Source organism: Somniosus microcephalus, chromosome 9 (genome assembly GCF_052327205.1).
Source record: "Somniosus microcephalus isolate GS21.2 chromosome 9, FLI_Smic_1.0, whole genome shotgun sequence".
Lineage (NCBI taxonomy): Eukaryota > Metazoa > Chordata > Chondrichthyes > Squaliformes > Somniosidae > Somniosus > Somniosus microcephalus.
Window position 1 is genome coordinate 237,798,698 of NC_140995.1, and position 13,678 is coordinate 237,812,375.

A 13,678-nucleotide genomic window follows, 5' to 3' on the forward strand; every position below is an offset into this window, starting at 1 on the left:
TGGTGTCCAAGAGTTGTTGAAGTTTACAATCCTTGACAGCTGAAAGGAAGAAGTTCCCCGTGTCCTCACCTTTCACCCCACCAGCCTCCATATTCAACGGATCATCCTCCGCCGTTTCCGCCACCTCCAGCGTGATCCCACCACCAAACACATCTTCCCCTTACCTCCCCTTTCAGCATTACGAAGGGACCGCTCCCTCCGTGACACCCTTGTCCACTCCTCTATCATCCCTAATAGCCCTTCCCCTTTGCCTGGCACCTTCCTGTGCAAGCACAGGAGATGCAACACCTGCCCTTTTACCTCCTCACTTCCCACTGTCCAGGGCCCTAAACATTCCTTCCAGATGAAACAGCGATTTCCTTGTACTTCTTGCAATCTAGTATACTGTATTCGCTGCTCACGATGTGGTCTCCTCTACATTGGGGAGACCAAACGCAGATTGGGTGACCGCTTTGCGGAACACCTCCGTTCAGTCCGTAAGGGTGACCCCGAGCTTCCGGTCGCCTGTCATTTTAATTCTCCGCTCCACTCCCACTCTGACCTCTCCGTCCTCGGCCTCTTACACTGTTCCAATGAAGCTCGAGGAACAGCACCTCATCTTTCGATTAGGTGCTTTACAGACTTCTGGACTCAACATCGAGTTCAACAATTTCAGACCAGAACCTCTGCCCCATCTTGTTTTTCTCTCTCTCTCACATGGCAGCTGTCAATCATTCTGCCATTTACACTTCATCTAGAGTCATCTTTTGTTTCTTAACTTGTCCCATTACCATCTCCTTTTGCCTTGCACCATCATCCCTTTTGTCTCTTAATCTCTCCTGCCTTCCATCCTATCACAGACCTTCCCTTTTGTTCTTTCCTCCCCTCCCCCCTTTCCCTGCCTCTGCACTTGCTTAAAAACCTGTTACATCTCCAACTTTTTCCAGTTCTGACGAAGGGTCATCGACCTGAAACGTTAACTCTGTTTCTCTCTCCACAGATGCTGCCTGACCTGCCGAGTATTTCCAGCATTTTCTGTTTTTATATGTGAAGGAATATCCTCCACTTGCCTGGAAGAGTGCAGCTCCAACAACACTCAAGAAGCCCGACGCCACCCAAAGCAAAGCAGCCCGCTTGATTGGCACCTCATCCACCACCTTAGACATTCACTCCCTCCACCACCAGCATACTGTGGCTGCAGTGTCCACCATCTACAAGATGCACTGCAGAAACTCGCCAAGGTTTCTTCGACAGCACCTCCCAAACTCCTGACCTCTACCACCTAGGACAAGGACAGCAGGCACATGGGAACACCACCTCCTCCAAGTTTCCCTCCAAGTCACACACCGTCCTCACTTAGAAATATATCGCTGTTCATTCATCACTGGGTCAAAATCCTGGAATTCCCTAACTAACAGCACTGTGGGAGTACCTTCACCACATGGACTGCAGAGGTTCAAGAAGGTGGCTCACCTCCACCTTCTCAAGGGCAATTAGGGATGGGCAATAAATTCTGGCCTTGCCAGCGACCCCCACACCCCATGAATGAATTTTTTAAAAAGATCGGAGTGAGGATACAACACTATGGCACCAATTCTCTAACCTGTGCTCTTCCCTAGTGAAGCTCTGTACCAGCAAAACAGTCTTGAAAAATTATCCCTAATAAGTCATTTTAATTTTCAACCAGAACCAAGAAACACACATTAAATCCAACGTGATCCCACCACCAAACACATCTTCATCTCACCTCCCCTTTCAGCATTCCGAAGGGACCACTCCCTCCGCGACACCCTGGTCCACTCCTCAATCACCCCTAACAGCCCTTCTCCTTCACCTGGCACCTTCCTGTGCAAGCGCAGGAGATGCAACACATACCCTTTTACCTCCTCCCTTCCCACTGTCCAGGGCCCCAAACACCCCTTACAGGTGAAACAGCGATTTACTTGTACTTCTTGCAATTTAATATACTGTATTCGCTGCTCACGATGTGGTCTCCTCTACATTGGGGAGACCAAACGCAGATTGGGCGACCGCTTTGCGGAACACCTCCGTTCAGTCTGTAAGGGTGACCCTGAGTTTCCGGTCGCCTGTCACTTTAATTCTCCACTTCACTCCCACTCTGATCTCTCTGTCCTCAGCCTATTACATTGTTCCAATGAAGCTCAACACAAGCTCGAGGAACAGCACCTCATCTTTCGATTAGGCACTTTACAACCTTCTGGACTCAATATCGAGTTCAACAATTTCAGATAATAATCCCTGCCCCCATTTTTCATGCTGTATGATTTTGCCATTCCCATTTGCAACAATTTCACAGCATGTTCTTTCAATTCATTCCTCCCCACCTAACGCCGCCCCCCCCCCCCGTCTCTGCACCTGCTTAATATCTGTTACATCTCCAGCTGTTTCCAGTTCTGATGAAGGGTCCCAGACCTGAAACGTTAACTCTGTTTCTCTCTCCACGGATGCTGCCTGGCCTGCTGGGTATTTCCAGCATTTTCTGTTGTTATTTCACATTAAATAAGGATTCTTTGTGGCATTTGATTACAAAAAAAGTTTACATTTCTATTTTCATTTAAACTTCTCCAAATATGAAAATATTCAAGCAGCGCAGGCTACAATGCTGAAAGGTATTTGTGCAGAAATTCAGTTTATACAGTGAAGTTGATATTAATGTTCTTCTGATTTAGTATTACCTTGAGAGGCAGCACCTCTTTGTTGATGGCAAAGAAGGCAGCCATAGCCTGAGTCCAGGACAACAAACCAGCCACATTCCCACAGACTTTCTTAGCATGTTCAAACGTATAATCTTCCATTATGAAATATGGCTGGAGCAGTTCTACTGTTTCCTCATTGATGGTGTCCTTTGGGAACTGCTGCAGGGCTTGGAGAAAACCAGTGCCACTCAATAGCTGGAAAAGAAGTGACAAAAATCCAAATTAAGTCAGTGATAGAGATCGATTGCTATGATTAGTCAACAACTCCATTATCATTGCATCATGCGACTACCAGGATGGTAGAAGGCGAACTAGATGGAGTAGATTTAGTAATTCCTATGTTCCTAAGTTGTATTTATGCATGGAAACAAAGAACAAACAACATAAGACACATGCAAAATGCTTCTTAACTTTCTTCAACAGAAATTATGAAGTTTAATTTATGATTCATTCAAATTAGCAAAGAGTCAGTGATTCTTAACATAAGTGGCCATATGTTCACATTTAAAATGTTATTATAATGGATGACCAATCCTAAATGTTAGGCAATAGTCACTGGTGGCAAAATTGGTCTTCCCCAGTAGCATAAAATGGGCTCATAGCAAATTGGTTCATTTTTTCACTGAAGCCAACAGAAAAATGTACGGTCTAAAACGGGCCACCATTTTGCTATGAGCCCATACCGGCTAAAGGTGAAGACCAATTTCACTCCCACTATGTTTGGTAGTTACTTGCACTTTTAAATATCATTTGAATTCTGAGGGCAAATTTCAATACATGCATCTGCTGTATTTGTGGTAGTGTTTGAAATTGCTAACTTACACATCTGGTACTATATTAAGAACTGGGTCAAACGTAAGCACTATAAGTGCAAAATAGTGGATATCTATCCATGGTATAAAAAATATTCCCTTATGACAGGTAAAGTTTCTCCACCAATCAGCAAAATGATGGAAGGAGTTATTAATAGTGTCATCAAAAACATCTACTCACCAATAACCTGCTTAGTTCAGGTTCCACAAGAACCAGTCAACATTAGGCCACATCACAACCTTGATACAGACATGCAAACTTGCTTTTCTTGACCTCAGGACATCCCAAAGCACTTCACAGCCAATGTAATACATTTGCAGTGTTGCAATGTAGAGAAACGCGACAGCCAAATTGTGCACAGCAAGGCCCCACAAACAGCAGAGATAAATGACCAGATTATCTGTTTTACTAATGTTGGTTGAGGGACAAATGTTGGGTGGGACACCAGGAGCATTCCACTGCTTTTCTTTGAATAGTGCCATGAGATCTTTCAAGTCCACGTATGGGGGCTGATAGGGTTTCAGTTTAATGTCTCATCCAAAAGATGGCATCTCTGACAGTGCAGTATTCCCTCAGTACTGCACTGAAGTTATCTGCCTGGAGCATGTGCTCAAGTCTCTGGAGTGGGCTTTGAACCCAAAACCTACTCATGCAGAGGCAAGAGTGCTACCATTAATCCAAGACTAGAAGTTCATCCAAAGCACTGCTTCCTGTATCCTGTATGAAAATTCTACTTGCCCATCACTACACCTTCGCTGACCTATAGTAGCCTCTGGTCCCTTAATGCTTCAAATTAAAACATTCTCATTCTCGTGTTTAAATCCCTTCATGGTGTTGCCCTTTCCTATTCATGTAACCTTTTCCAGCGCTGCAACTCGATCAACTGAACTCTCCATTCTTCTGACTCTGACCTTGTGTATGTACCTCATCCCTCTGTCCCAACATTGGTATCTAGCCCACCAAGCCAAACTCTCCCTAAGGATCCCCCTGCCCTAGCCCTGAACTTGCATCTTTCTCTAGTTTCTCTCCTATCGCCCCTCATGCCCTCACCATGCTCAGCTTGTCCATGAGGCTCACCTCCTGCTCTCTCGACTCTATTCCCACTAAACTGCTGACCATCCAACTTCCCTTCCTGGTTTCCATGCTAGCTGACATTGTAAATGATTCCCTCTGCTCTGGTACTGTCCCGCTCCCTTTCAAAACTTTTGTAATCAACCCCTGCTCAAAAACCTATCCTTGAAAATTACTGTCCCATCTCCAATCCCCCTTTCATCTTCAAAATCATGCCCATCTTTCCCGCAACTCCATCTTTGAACCTTTCCAATCAGGTTTCCGCCTGTCACAGCACTGAAACGGCCCTAATTAAATGACATGCTATGTGACTGTGGCCATGGTGCACTATCAGTCCTCATACTTCTTGACCTGTCTACAGCCTCTGACACGGTTGACCAGGCCATCCTCTTCCAACGCCTTTCCTCCATTTTCCAGCTGAATGGAACTGCCCTCACCTGGTTCGCCTACTTCCACCTACATAATAGTTCCTGTCTCCGCCCCGCCTCACTCAATCTGCTGCTGAAACTGTCATCAATGCTTTTGTTACCTCCAGTCTCCATTATTCCAATGCTCTGCTGGCCGGCTTCCCATCTTTGACCCTCCATAAACTCTAGTCCCACCTTCCAAATGATTTGATTGCTTGATGCTGACAACTCAAATACAAACTAACACATGGGTTGAAACTGTGGGTTGATTTGAACATAGGGCAAACTTTGGATGAGCAGTGAGAGCAGAAGTCCACCGCTGCGATTTTCAGACCACTACCGCTCCATTCCCGCCGGTTGGAGGGAGTGAAAATCGGGACCACTCAGTTTAAAAACCTGCCAATGGGCAGGTCTGTAGCTGCAAGTCACTCATATCTATAAATTAAATCATTACATCAATTCAAAATTAAATTTGGAATTCTGAGAAATTGTACTTTTGCAACAATCAAAATCTAAGTACTGTATTGGGCAGCCTATTTATGTTAATAAAAATCTACAAATGGATTTTAATAATGCATAATTTCCTAAAAGATTATTTACTAAGTAGGAATTTCTTTACTCTTTAGAATAGAAACATTCTCCACTCAATGATAGGGCTGAAATTGGAACCCGTCCATTCCTGGCATTTCATTGGTGAAATGAGGATTTTGAAAATGAAGAATATCACACTCTTCTGAATGAAATAACTGTCAGGAGTCACCTCTTAACATTCAGTGCTTACTGTTTACCTGGCAAAACATCAGTATTAAAAGAAATGGAGTCACCTTCAATGACTCCCCCCAGGATGGCTTGAGACAGGGTCTCTCAGGGTCCATGGTGACTGAATCCATTTTCTTTTGGAAGAGAACCAGCACACAGTCGAGAATCCTCATAATCAGGTGAGGTGGTTTGGCTAATTTACGCACAGTGGAAATATCAGCAGGTTTGATCGTCTGGGAAGAGAAACATAACTTGTTAATGTGAACTTAATAAATACAGGCAGTTTCCCATTACATTATTCAACAACTGTCCAGCACAACCTTGCATCCAATCAAGTTTTATCTTAAAGGTGCCAGAAAATAATCTTTGGACATTGAGGTGCAGCGTCTCAGTTGGTGGTGTGGTTTCTCAGGGTTACGTAAATCTGAAGTCACGGCCTCACTGTTTCAAATGGAGCCACTCTGGGATGCATGAGCAGGTCTCTATCAGTGATGTTACACAGCTCCCAAATAGATGCGGAGAGGAGGAAATTTGGAAGAAAAATTTAAGCAGGAAAATGGAAAAGAAAATATAGGGGGGTGCTTTTTATTCACAATAGGTGCCCATTTTATACAATTAAAAATATTTATCAAAGACAAAAACTGAAAATACTGAAAATACATGGCAGTACTAGTGTTCTGAAAAAGAGGAAAAAAATCATTTCAATTATATTTACCAAAATCCTAACCAAACGGAAATGTTTTTAAAAAACACATTGGTCATAATATTGCCAAGTATAATTTTTTCACTATAACTTTAAACAACATACGGCCCTCACACTATCGCTCCTTTTTTTATCTTACCATCTTATTTACCATTTCTTGCAATGTTTTCCCTCCTTTCCTGAAGGCACTGCAGCAGAATCTAGGTGTAAGTGTTTGGAAGCACTTAATGCAAATTCAGGCACAAGCTGCTCACAATTTCAGTTTGTTAAAATGAATGGATGGGAAATTGTAAGCAGCTTGTGTCTCAATGTGTGATAAGCACTCCTGCCCCACCAACATTTTATATTCAGACACTGAAGAGAAATATCTGCCCCCAACTCATGTTATGATACAGTTTCCTTGATGTTGGTCACTCTACAGTACCTTGCCGAAGTAACGAATCATCACATATACACTTAGACAGTGTGTGTCGACAAGCTACTCAATATGAAGAGCATCACAGTTGAAGTTCATCGTGCCCTCATCAGACATGCACACACATGATGTGCACTTTCCAGTAGGAATTAATAGATAGCAATCAGGAGTGGGAAACCTGACTGAATTTTCACCTTGCTAGTCCACTAGGCCATTCAGAAACACCATTCCTTTTATTTGTCATCACCATAGTGGGGTGTTTTACCTCGATGATATATCAATTTTAGAAGAGTGGGCACATATTGCATTGAAAACTTAAAACCTTTACATTATGAGCAAACCCATTATAGTACCTGTAGTACTGATCTTCGACATCAAGTCCACTTTCCCGCCCTATCTGCCAGCTCCTGGATAGAATCATAGAATGGTTACAGCACAGAAGGAGGTCATTTGGCCCGTCGAGCCTGTGCCGGCTCTCTGGAAGAGCACTTCAGCTAGTCCCACTCCCCCGCCCTTTGCCCGTAGTCCTGCAAATTTTTTTCCTCCAGGTACTTATTCAACTCCCACAATTGAATCTGCCTCCACCACCCTTTCAGGCAGTGCATTCCAGGTCCTAATCACTCGCTGTATAAAAAAGTTTTCCTCATGTCGTCTTTGGTTCTTCTGCCAATCACCTTAAATCTATGTCCTCTGGTTTTTGACCCTTCCATCAATGGGAACAGTTCATCTCTGTCTACTCTGTCTAGACCCCTCATGATTTTGAACACCTCTATCAAATCTCCTCTCAACCTTCTCTGCTCGAAGGAGAACAACCCCAGCTTCTCCAATCTATCCACGTAACTGAAGTCCCTCATCCCTGGAACCATTCTTGTAAATCTTTTCTGCACCCTGTCTAAGGCCTTCACATCCTTCCTAAAGTGCGGTGCCCAGAATTGGACACAATACTCCAGTTGAGGCCAAACCAGTGTTTTATAAAGGTTCATCATAACTTCCTTGCTTTTGTACTCTATGCCTCTATTTGTGAAGCCCAGGATCCCGTATGCTTTTTTAATTGCTTTCTCAACCTGCCCTGCCACCTTCAACGATTTGTGCACAGATACCCCTAGGTCTCTCTGTTTATGCACCCCTTTAGAATTGTACCCTTTAGTTTATACTGCCTCTCCTCCTTCTTCCTACCAAAATGTATCACTTCGCACTTTTCTGCACTAAATTTCATCTGCCACGTGTCCGCCCATTCCACCAGCCTGTCTATGAGTTCTTGAAGTCTATCGCTATCCTCCTCACTGTTCAATATACTTCCAAATTTTGTGTCATCTGCAAATTTTGAAGTTGTTCCCTGTACACTCAAGTCTAAATCATTAATATATATCAAGAAAAGCAGTGGTCCTAGTACTGACCCCGGGGAACACCACTGTATACCTTCCTCCAGTCCGAAAAACAACCGTTCACCACTACTCTCTGTTTCTTGTCACTTAGCCAATTTCGTATTCATGCTGCCACTGTCCCTTTTATTCCATGGGCTTCAACTTTGCTGGAAAGCCTATTATGTGGCACTTTATCTAACGCCTTTTGGAAGTCCATGTACACCACATCAACCATATTGCCTTCATCAACCCTCTCTGTTACTTCATCAAATAACTCAATCAAGTTAGTTAAACGCGATTTGCCTTTAACAAATCCATGCTGGCTTTCCTTAATTAATCCATACTTGTCCAAGTAACTGTAAATTTTGTCCCAGGTTATCATTTCTAAAAGCTTCCCCACTACCAAGGTTAAACTGGCTGGCCTGTAGTTGCTGAGTTTATCCTTACACCCTTTTTTGAACAAGAGTATAACATTTGTAATTCTCCAGTCATCTGGCATCAGCCCCGTATCCAAGGAGGATTGGAAGATTATGGCCAGCACCTATGCAATTTCCACCTTTACATCCCTCAGCATCCTAGGATGCATCCCATCCGATCCTGGTGACTTATCTACTTTAAGTACAGACAGCCTTTCTAGTACCTCCTCTTTATCAATTTTGATCCCATCCAGTATCTCAACTACCTCCTCTTTCACTATGACTTTGGTAGCATCTTCTTCCTTGGTAAAGACAAATGCAAAGTACTCATTTAGCACCTCAGACTTTCCCTCTGCCTACATGCGCAGATCTTCATTTTGTTCCCTAATCGGCCCCACCCCTCTTCTTACTACCCGTTTACTATTTATATGCCTATAGAAGACTTTTGGATTCCCTTTTATGCTAGCTGCCAATCTATTCTCATACTCACTCTTTGCCCCTCTTATTTCCTTTTGCACTTCCCCTCTGAACTTTCTATATTCAGCCTGGTTCTCACTTGTATTCTCACCCTGACATCTATCATACGCCCCCTTTTTCTGCTTCATCTTACTCTTTATCTCTTTTGTCATCCAGAGAGTTCTGGCTTTGGTTGCCCTACCTTTCCCCTTCATGGGAATGTACCTCGACTGTACCCGAACCATCTCCACTTTAAAGGCAGCCCATTGTTTGATTACAGTTTTGCCTGCCAATCTTTGATTCCAGTTTACCTGGGTCAGATCCATTCTCAACCCACTGAAATTGGCTTTCCTCCAATTAAATATTTTGACTCTAGATTGCTCCCTGTCCTTTTCCATAGCTAGTCTAAACCTTATGATACTGTGATCACTGTTCCCTAAATGTTCCCCTACTGACACTTGTTTTGCTTGACCCACCTCATTCCCCAGAACCAGATCCAGCAATGCCTCCTTCCTTGTTGGGCCGGAAATGTAATCAAGAAAGTTCTCCTGAACACACTTCAGAAATACTTCCCCCTCTCTGCCCTTTACACTATTACTATCCCAGTCTATATTAGGATAGTTGAAGTCCCCCATTATCACTACTCTATAGTTCTTGCACCTCTCTGTAATTACCCTGCAAATTTGCTCCTCTATATCCTTCCCACTAGTTGGCAGCCTGTAGAATACACCTGGTAGTGTAATGGCACCTCTGTTGTTTCTCAACTCTAATCAAATAGATTCTGTCCTTGACCCCTCCAGGACATCCTCTCTCTCCAGCACTGTAATATTCTCCTTAATAAATACTGCCACCCACCTCCTTTCTTTCCTTCCCTATATTTCCTGAACAACTTGTATCTAGGAATATTTAGTACCCAATCCTACCCTATTTTGAATCACGTCTCTGTTATCGCTACAACATCATATTCCCATGTGTCTATTTCCACCTGCAGCTCATCAACCTTATTTACCACACTTCATGCATTCACACTCATGCACTGTAAACCTATTTTAGGACTTCTTGTATTCTCTCTTAGTCTGACCCCAGAACCTGTCCCAATGTCCCAGGAATCTAAAAATCCCTCCTGCACCATCTCTCAGCCATGCATTCACCTGTTCTATCCTTCTATTTCTATACTCACTTGCTCGTGGCCGGGAGTAATCTGGATATTACTACTTTTTAATCTCTTTCCTAGCTCCCTAAAATCTGCCTGCTGGGCCTCATCTCTTTCTACCTATGTCGTTGGTACAGATATGGACCACGACCTCTGGCTGTTCACCCTCCCCCCTCAGAATGTTCTGCAGCTGCTCAGTGACAACCTTGACCCTGGCATCAGGGAGGCAACATACCATCCTCGAATCACATCTGTGGCCGCAGAAATGCCTGTCTATTCCCCTAACTATTGAATCTCCTATCACTTTTGCTTTCCTGATCTTCCTCCTCCCCCCCCGCCCCCGTACAGCTGATTATATGATTATACAGTTTATACAGAATGATTATGTGTGGGGTGATGCGCTATCAATTACTCATAAAAGACGGAGAGTTAGGAGAGTAACTAAAGGCTTTTATTAGCAAAGAACAGAGCATGTCTCTCGTGGTTGACTGGGTTCCAAGAAGGCAGGGGGCTGCAGAGCGGTCACCTTTATACCTGGGCCTGTGGGTGGAGCCAGGGGCGGAGCCAGCAGAGACATGCTGAGGCATGCATAGGTACAACAGTGTGCAACAACAACAACAACAATAACAGTGGTTTACCACATTCACCCCTTGTTTAAAATTGAGTCCGGCGGGGTGAAGTGTACTAAAGGTTCGTGTAAGTAAGTCTATCAGGTGGCCTTGTATGCCGTCCTGATCGTCATGGTGGCGGCGGTGATGGTGCAGCATCCAACGTTGAATCAGGCATCTCATTGAGTGGTTGGGTGGTCAATGACGGGTCCTGGGGCTGCGGCATGCCGTCTAGCGGGGTTGGGTTGTGGGTAGTGGTGGATGGCAATGGTAGTGTTTCAGGGACACCCGAAGGTGCGAGATCTCGTGTGGAGGCTGTGTCCTCCCGCCCGTCCGGGTACGCTACGTAAGCGTACTGGGGGTAGGCGTGGGTAGTGGTGGGTGGCGAAGAAGGTGTTTCGGGGGCACCCGAAGGTGCGAGGTCTCGTATGGAGACTGTGTCCTCCCGCCCGTCCGGGTACACCACGTAAGCATACTGAGGGTTGGCATGGAGGAGGCTCACCCTCTCGACCAGGGGGTCCGTCTTATGGGACCTCACGTGCTTCCGCAGTAGGGCGGGTCCTGGAGAAGTCAGCCATGTCGGTAACGAGATCCCCGATGTGGACTTCCTGGGGAAGGAGAACATTCTCTCATGAGGGGTGGCATTGGTGGCTGTACAGAGCAGTGACCGAATGGAATGGAGCGCCGCAGGGAGGACCTCCTGCCAGCGAGAGGTCGGAAGGCCCTTAGATTTCAAGTTTAAAAGGACTGCCTTCCAGACCGTCGCATTCTCCCTTTCCACCTGGCCATTCCCCCGGGGGTTGCAGCTGGTGGTCCTGCTTGTAGCAATACTTCTCGCGAGCAGGTACTGACGAAGTTCGTCGCTCATAAAGGATGAGCCCCTGTCGCTATGAATATAGCTAGGGAAACCGAACAAGGCGAAGAGGTCATTCAGACATTTAATGACCGTGGTACTGGTCATGTCTGAGCAAGGGATGGCAAACGGGAAACGGGAGTACTCGTCAATTATGTTGAGGAAGTACACATTGCGGTCAGAGGAGGGGAGGGGCCCTTTAAAATTGACGCTCAGCCGTTCAAAGGGGCGCGTGGCTTTGATCAGGCTTGCTCTGTCTGGCCTATAAAAATGCGGTTTGCACTCGGCACAGATTTGGCAGTTCCTGGTCATGGTCCTGACCTCCTCGATGGAGTAGGGCAGGTTACGGGATTTGATGAAGTGAAAAAACCTGGTGACCCCCGGGTGGCAGGGGTCATTGTGGAGGGTCTTCAGTCTATCAACCTGCGCGTTGGCGCATGTACCACGTGATAGGGCATCTGGGGGCTCATTGAGTTTCCCGGGCCGGTACAAGATATCGTAATTGTAGGTGGAGAGTTCGATTCTCCACCTCAAGATCTTGTCATTCTTGATTTTGCCCCTCTGCTTATTATTAAACATAAAAGCTACTGAACGCTGGTCAGTGAGCAGGGTAAATCGTTTTCCGGCCAGGTAATGCCTCCAATGTCGCACAGCTTCCACAATGGCCTGGGCCTCCTTTTCGACAGAGGAGTGTCGAATCTCGGGGTCCTGGAGGGTCCTTGAGAAAAAGGCCACGGGTCTCCCCGCCTGGTTAAGGGTTGCAGCTAGGGCAAAGTCGGATGTGTCGCTCTCCACTTGGAAAGTGATGGACTCATCCACTGCGTGCATCGTGGCCCTCGCAATATCTCTTTTTATGAGAGTGAAGGCTGCACAGGCCTCTGCTGCCAGGGGGAAGGAGGTGGACTTGATGAGGGGTCTGGCTTTGTCCGCATAGTTGGGCACCCACTGAGCATAGTACGAGAAAAACCCTAGGCATCTCTTCATTGCTTTTTGGCAGTGGGGGAGGGGGAGCTCCATAAGGGGGCGCATCCTGTCGGGGTCGGGGCCGATGACTCCGTTCTCCACTACACAGCCAAGAATGGCAAGGCGCTTGGTACGAAACATACATTTGTCCTTGTTGTATGTTAGGTTCAGCCGCTGGGCCGTACGGAGGAATTTCTCTAGGTTAACATCATGGTCCTGCTGGTCGTGGCAGCAGATGGTGACGTTGTCTAGATAGGGGAAAGTGGCCTGGAGCGCGTTCTGGTCAACCATCCGGTCCATCTCCCGTTGGAAGACTGAAACCCCGTTGGTGACGCCGAAGGGAACTCTGAGGAAGTGGTAGAGACGACCGTCAGCTTCAAAAGCTGTGTACTGGCGGTCCTCAGCCCTGATGGGGAGCTGGTGGTATGCCGACTTCAGATCAATCGTCGAGAACACCCGGTATTGTGCTATCTGATTGACCATGTCAGATATGCGGGGGAGTGGGTATGCATCTAGCTGGGTGTAGCGATTGATCGTCTGGCTGTAGTCAATAACTAGGCGCTGTTTTTCGCCAGTCTTCACTACCACCACTTGTGCTCGCCATGGGCTGGTGCTACTTTCAATAATCCCTTCCTTCAGGAGTCTCGCTACCTCGGATTTAATGAAGCTCCTATCCCCGGCACTGTAACGCCTGCTTTTGGTAGCGATGGGCTTACAGTCGCGGGTGAGGTTAGCGAACAAGGAGGGGGGGGGAACTTTAAGGGTGGAGAGGCTGCAAATAGTGCACGGCGGGCGATTTAAAAGCTGCTGGCTGCAGACTGTGAGTGGGGGGAGGGGTCCGTCGTATGCTAATGTGACACTCTTAAGGTGGCACTGAAAATCCAACCCCAGTAGAACGGCAGCGCAGAGATGGGGCAGGACCAGGAGTTTAAAATTTTTGTATTCTGTGCCCCTTACTGAAAAGGTCACGACACAGTAGCCACCGACGTCCGCTGACTGGG

General features: G+C 46.0%; 1 protein-coding gene across 1 annotated transcript in view; it reads right to left on the reverse strand.

Annotated features, from left to right (window-relative positions):
• Positions 1 to 13,678, reverse strand: part of LOC147113152 (dynein axonemal heavy chain 8-like) — a 1,456,516-nt gene that overhangs the window by 398,308 nt on the left and 1,044,530 nt on the right. The window contains exons 41-42 of the mRNA XM_085998053.1: positions 5,812 to 5,979; positions 2,676 to 2,891 (exon numbers count right to left, since the gene is read on the reverse strand). Coding sequence (XP_085854179.1) covers positions 2,676 to 2,891; positions 5,812 to 5,979 — 384 coding nt within the window. The remainder of the gene's footprint in view (positions 1 to 2,675; positions 2,892 to 5,811; positions 5,980 to 13,678) is intronic.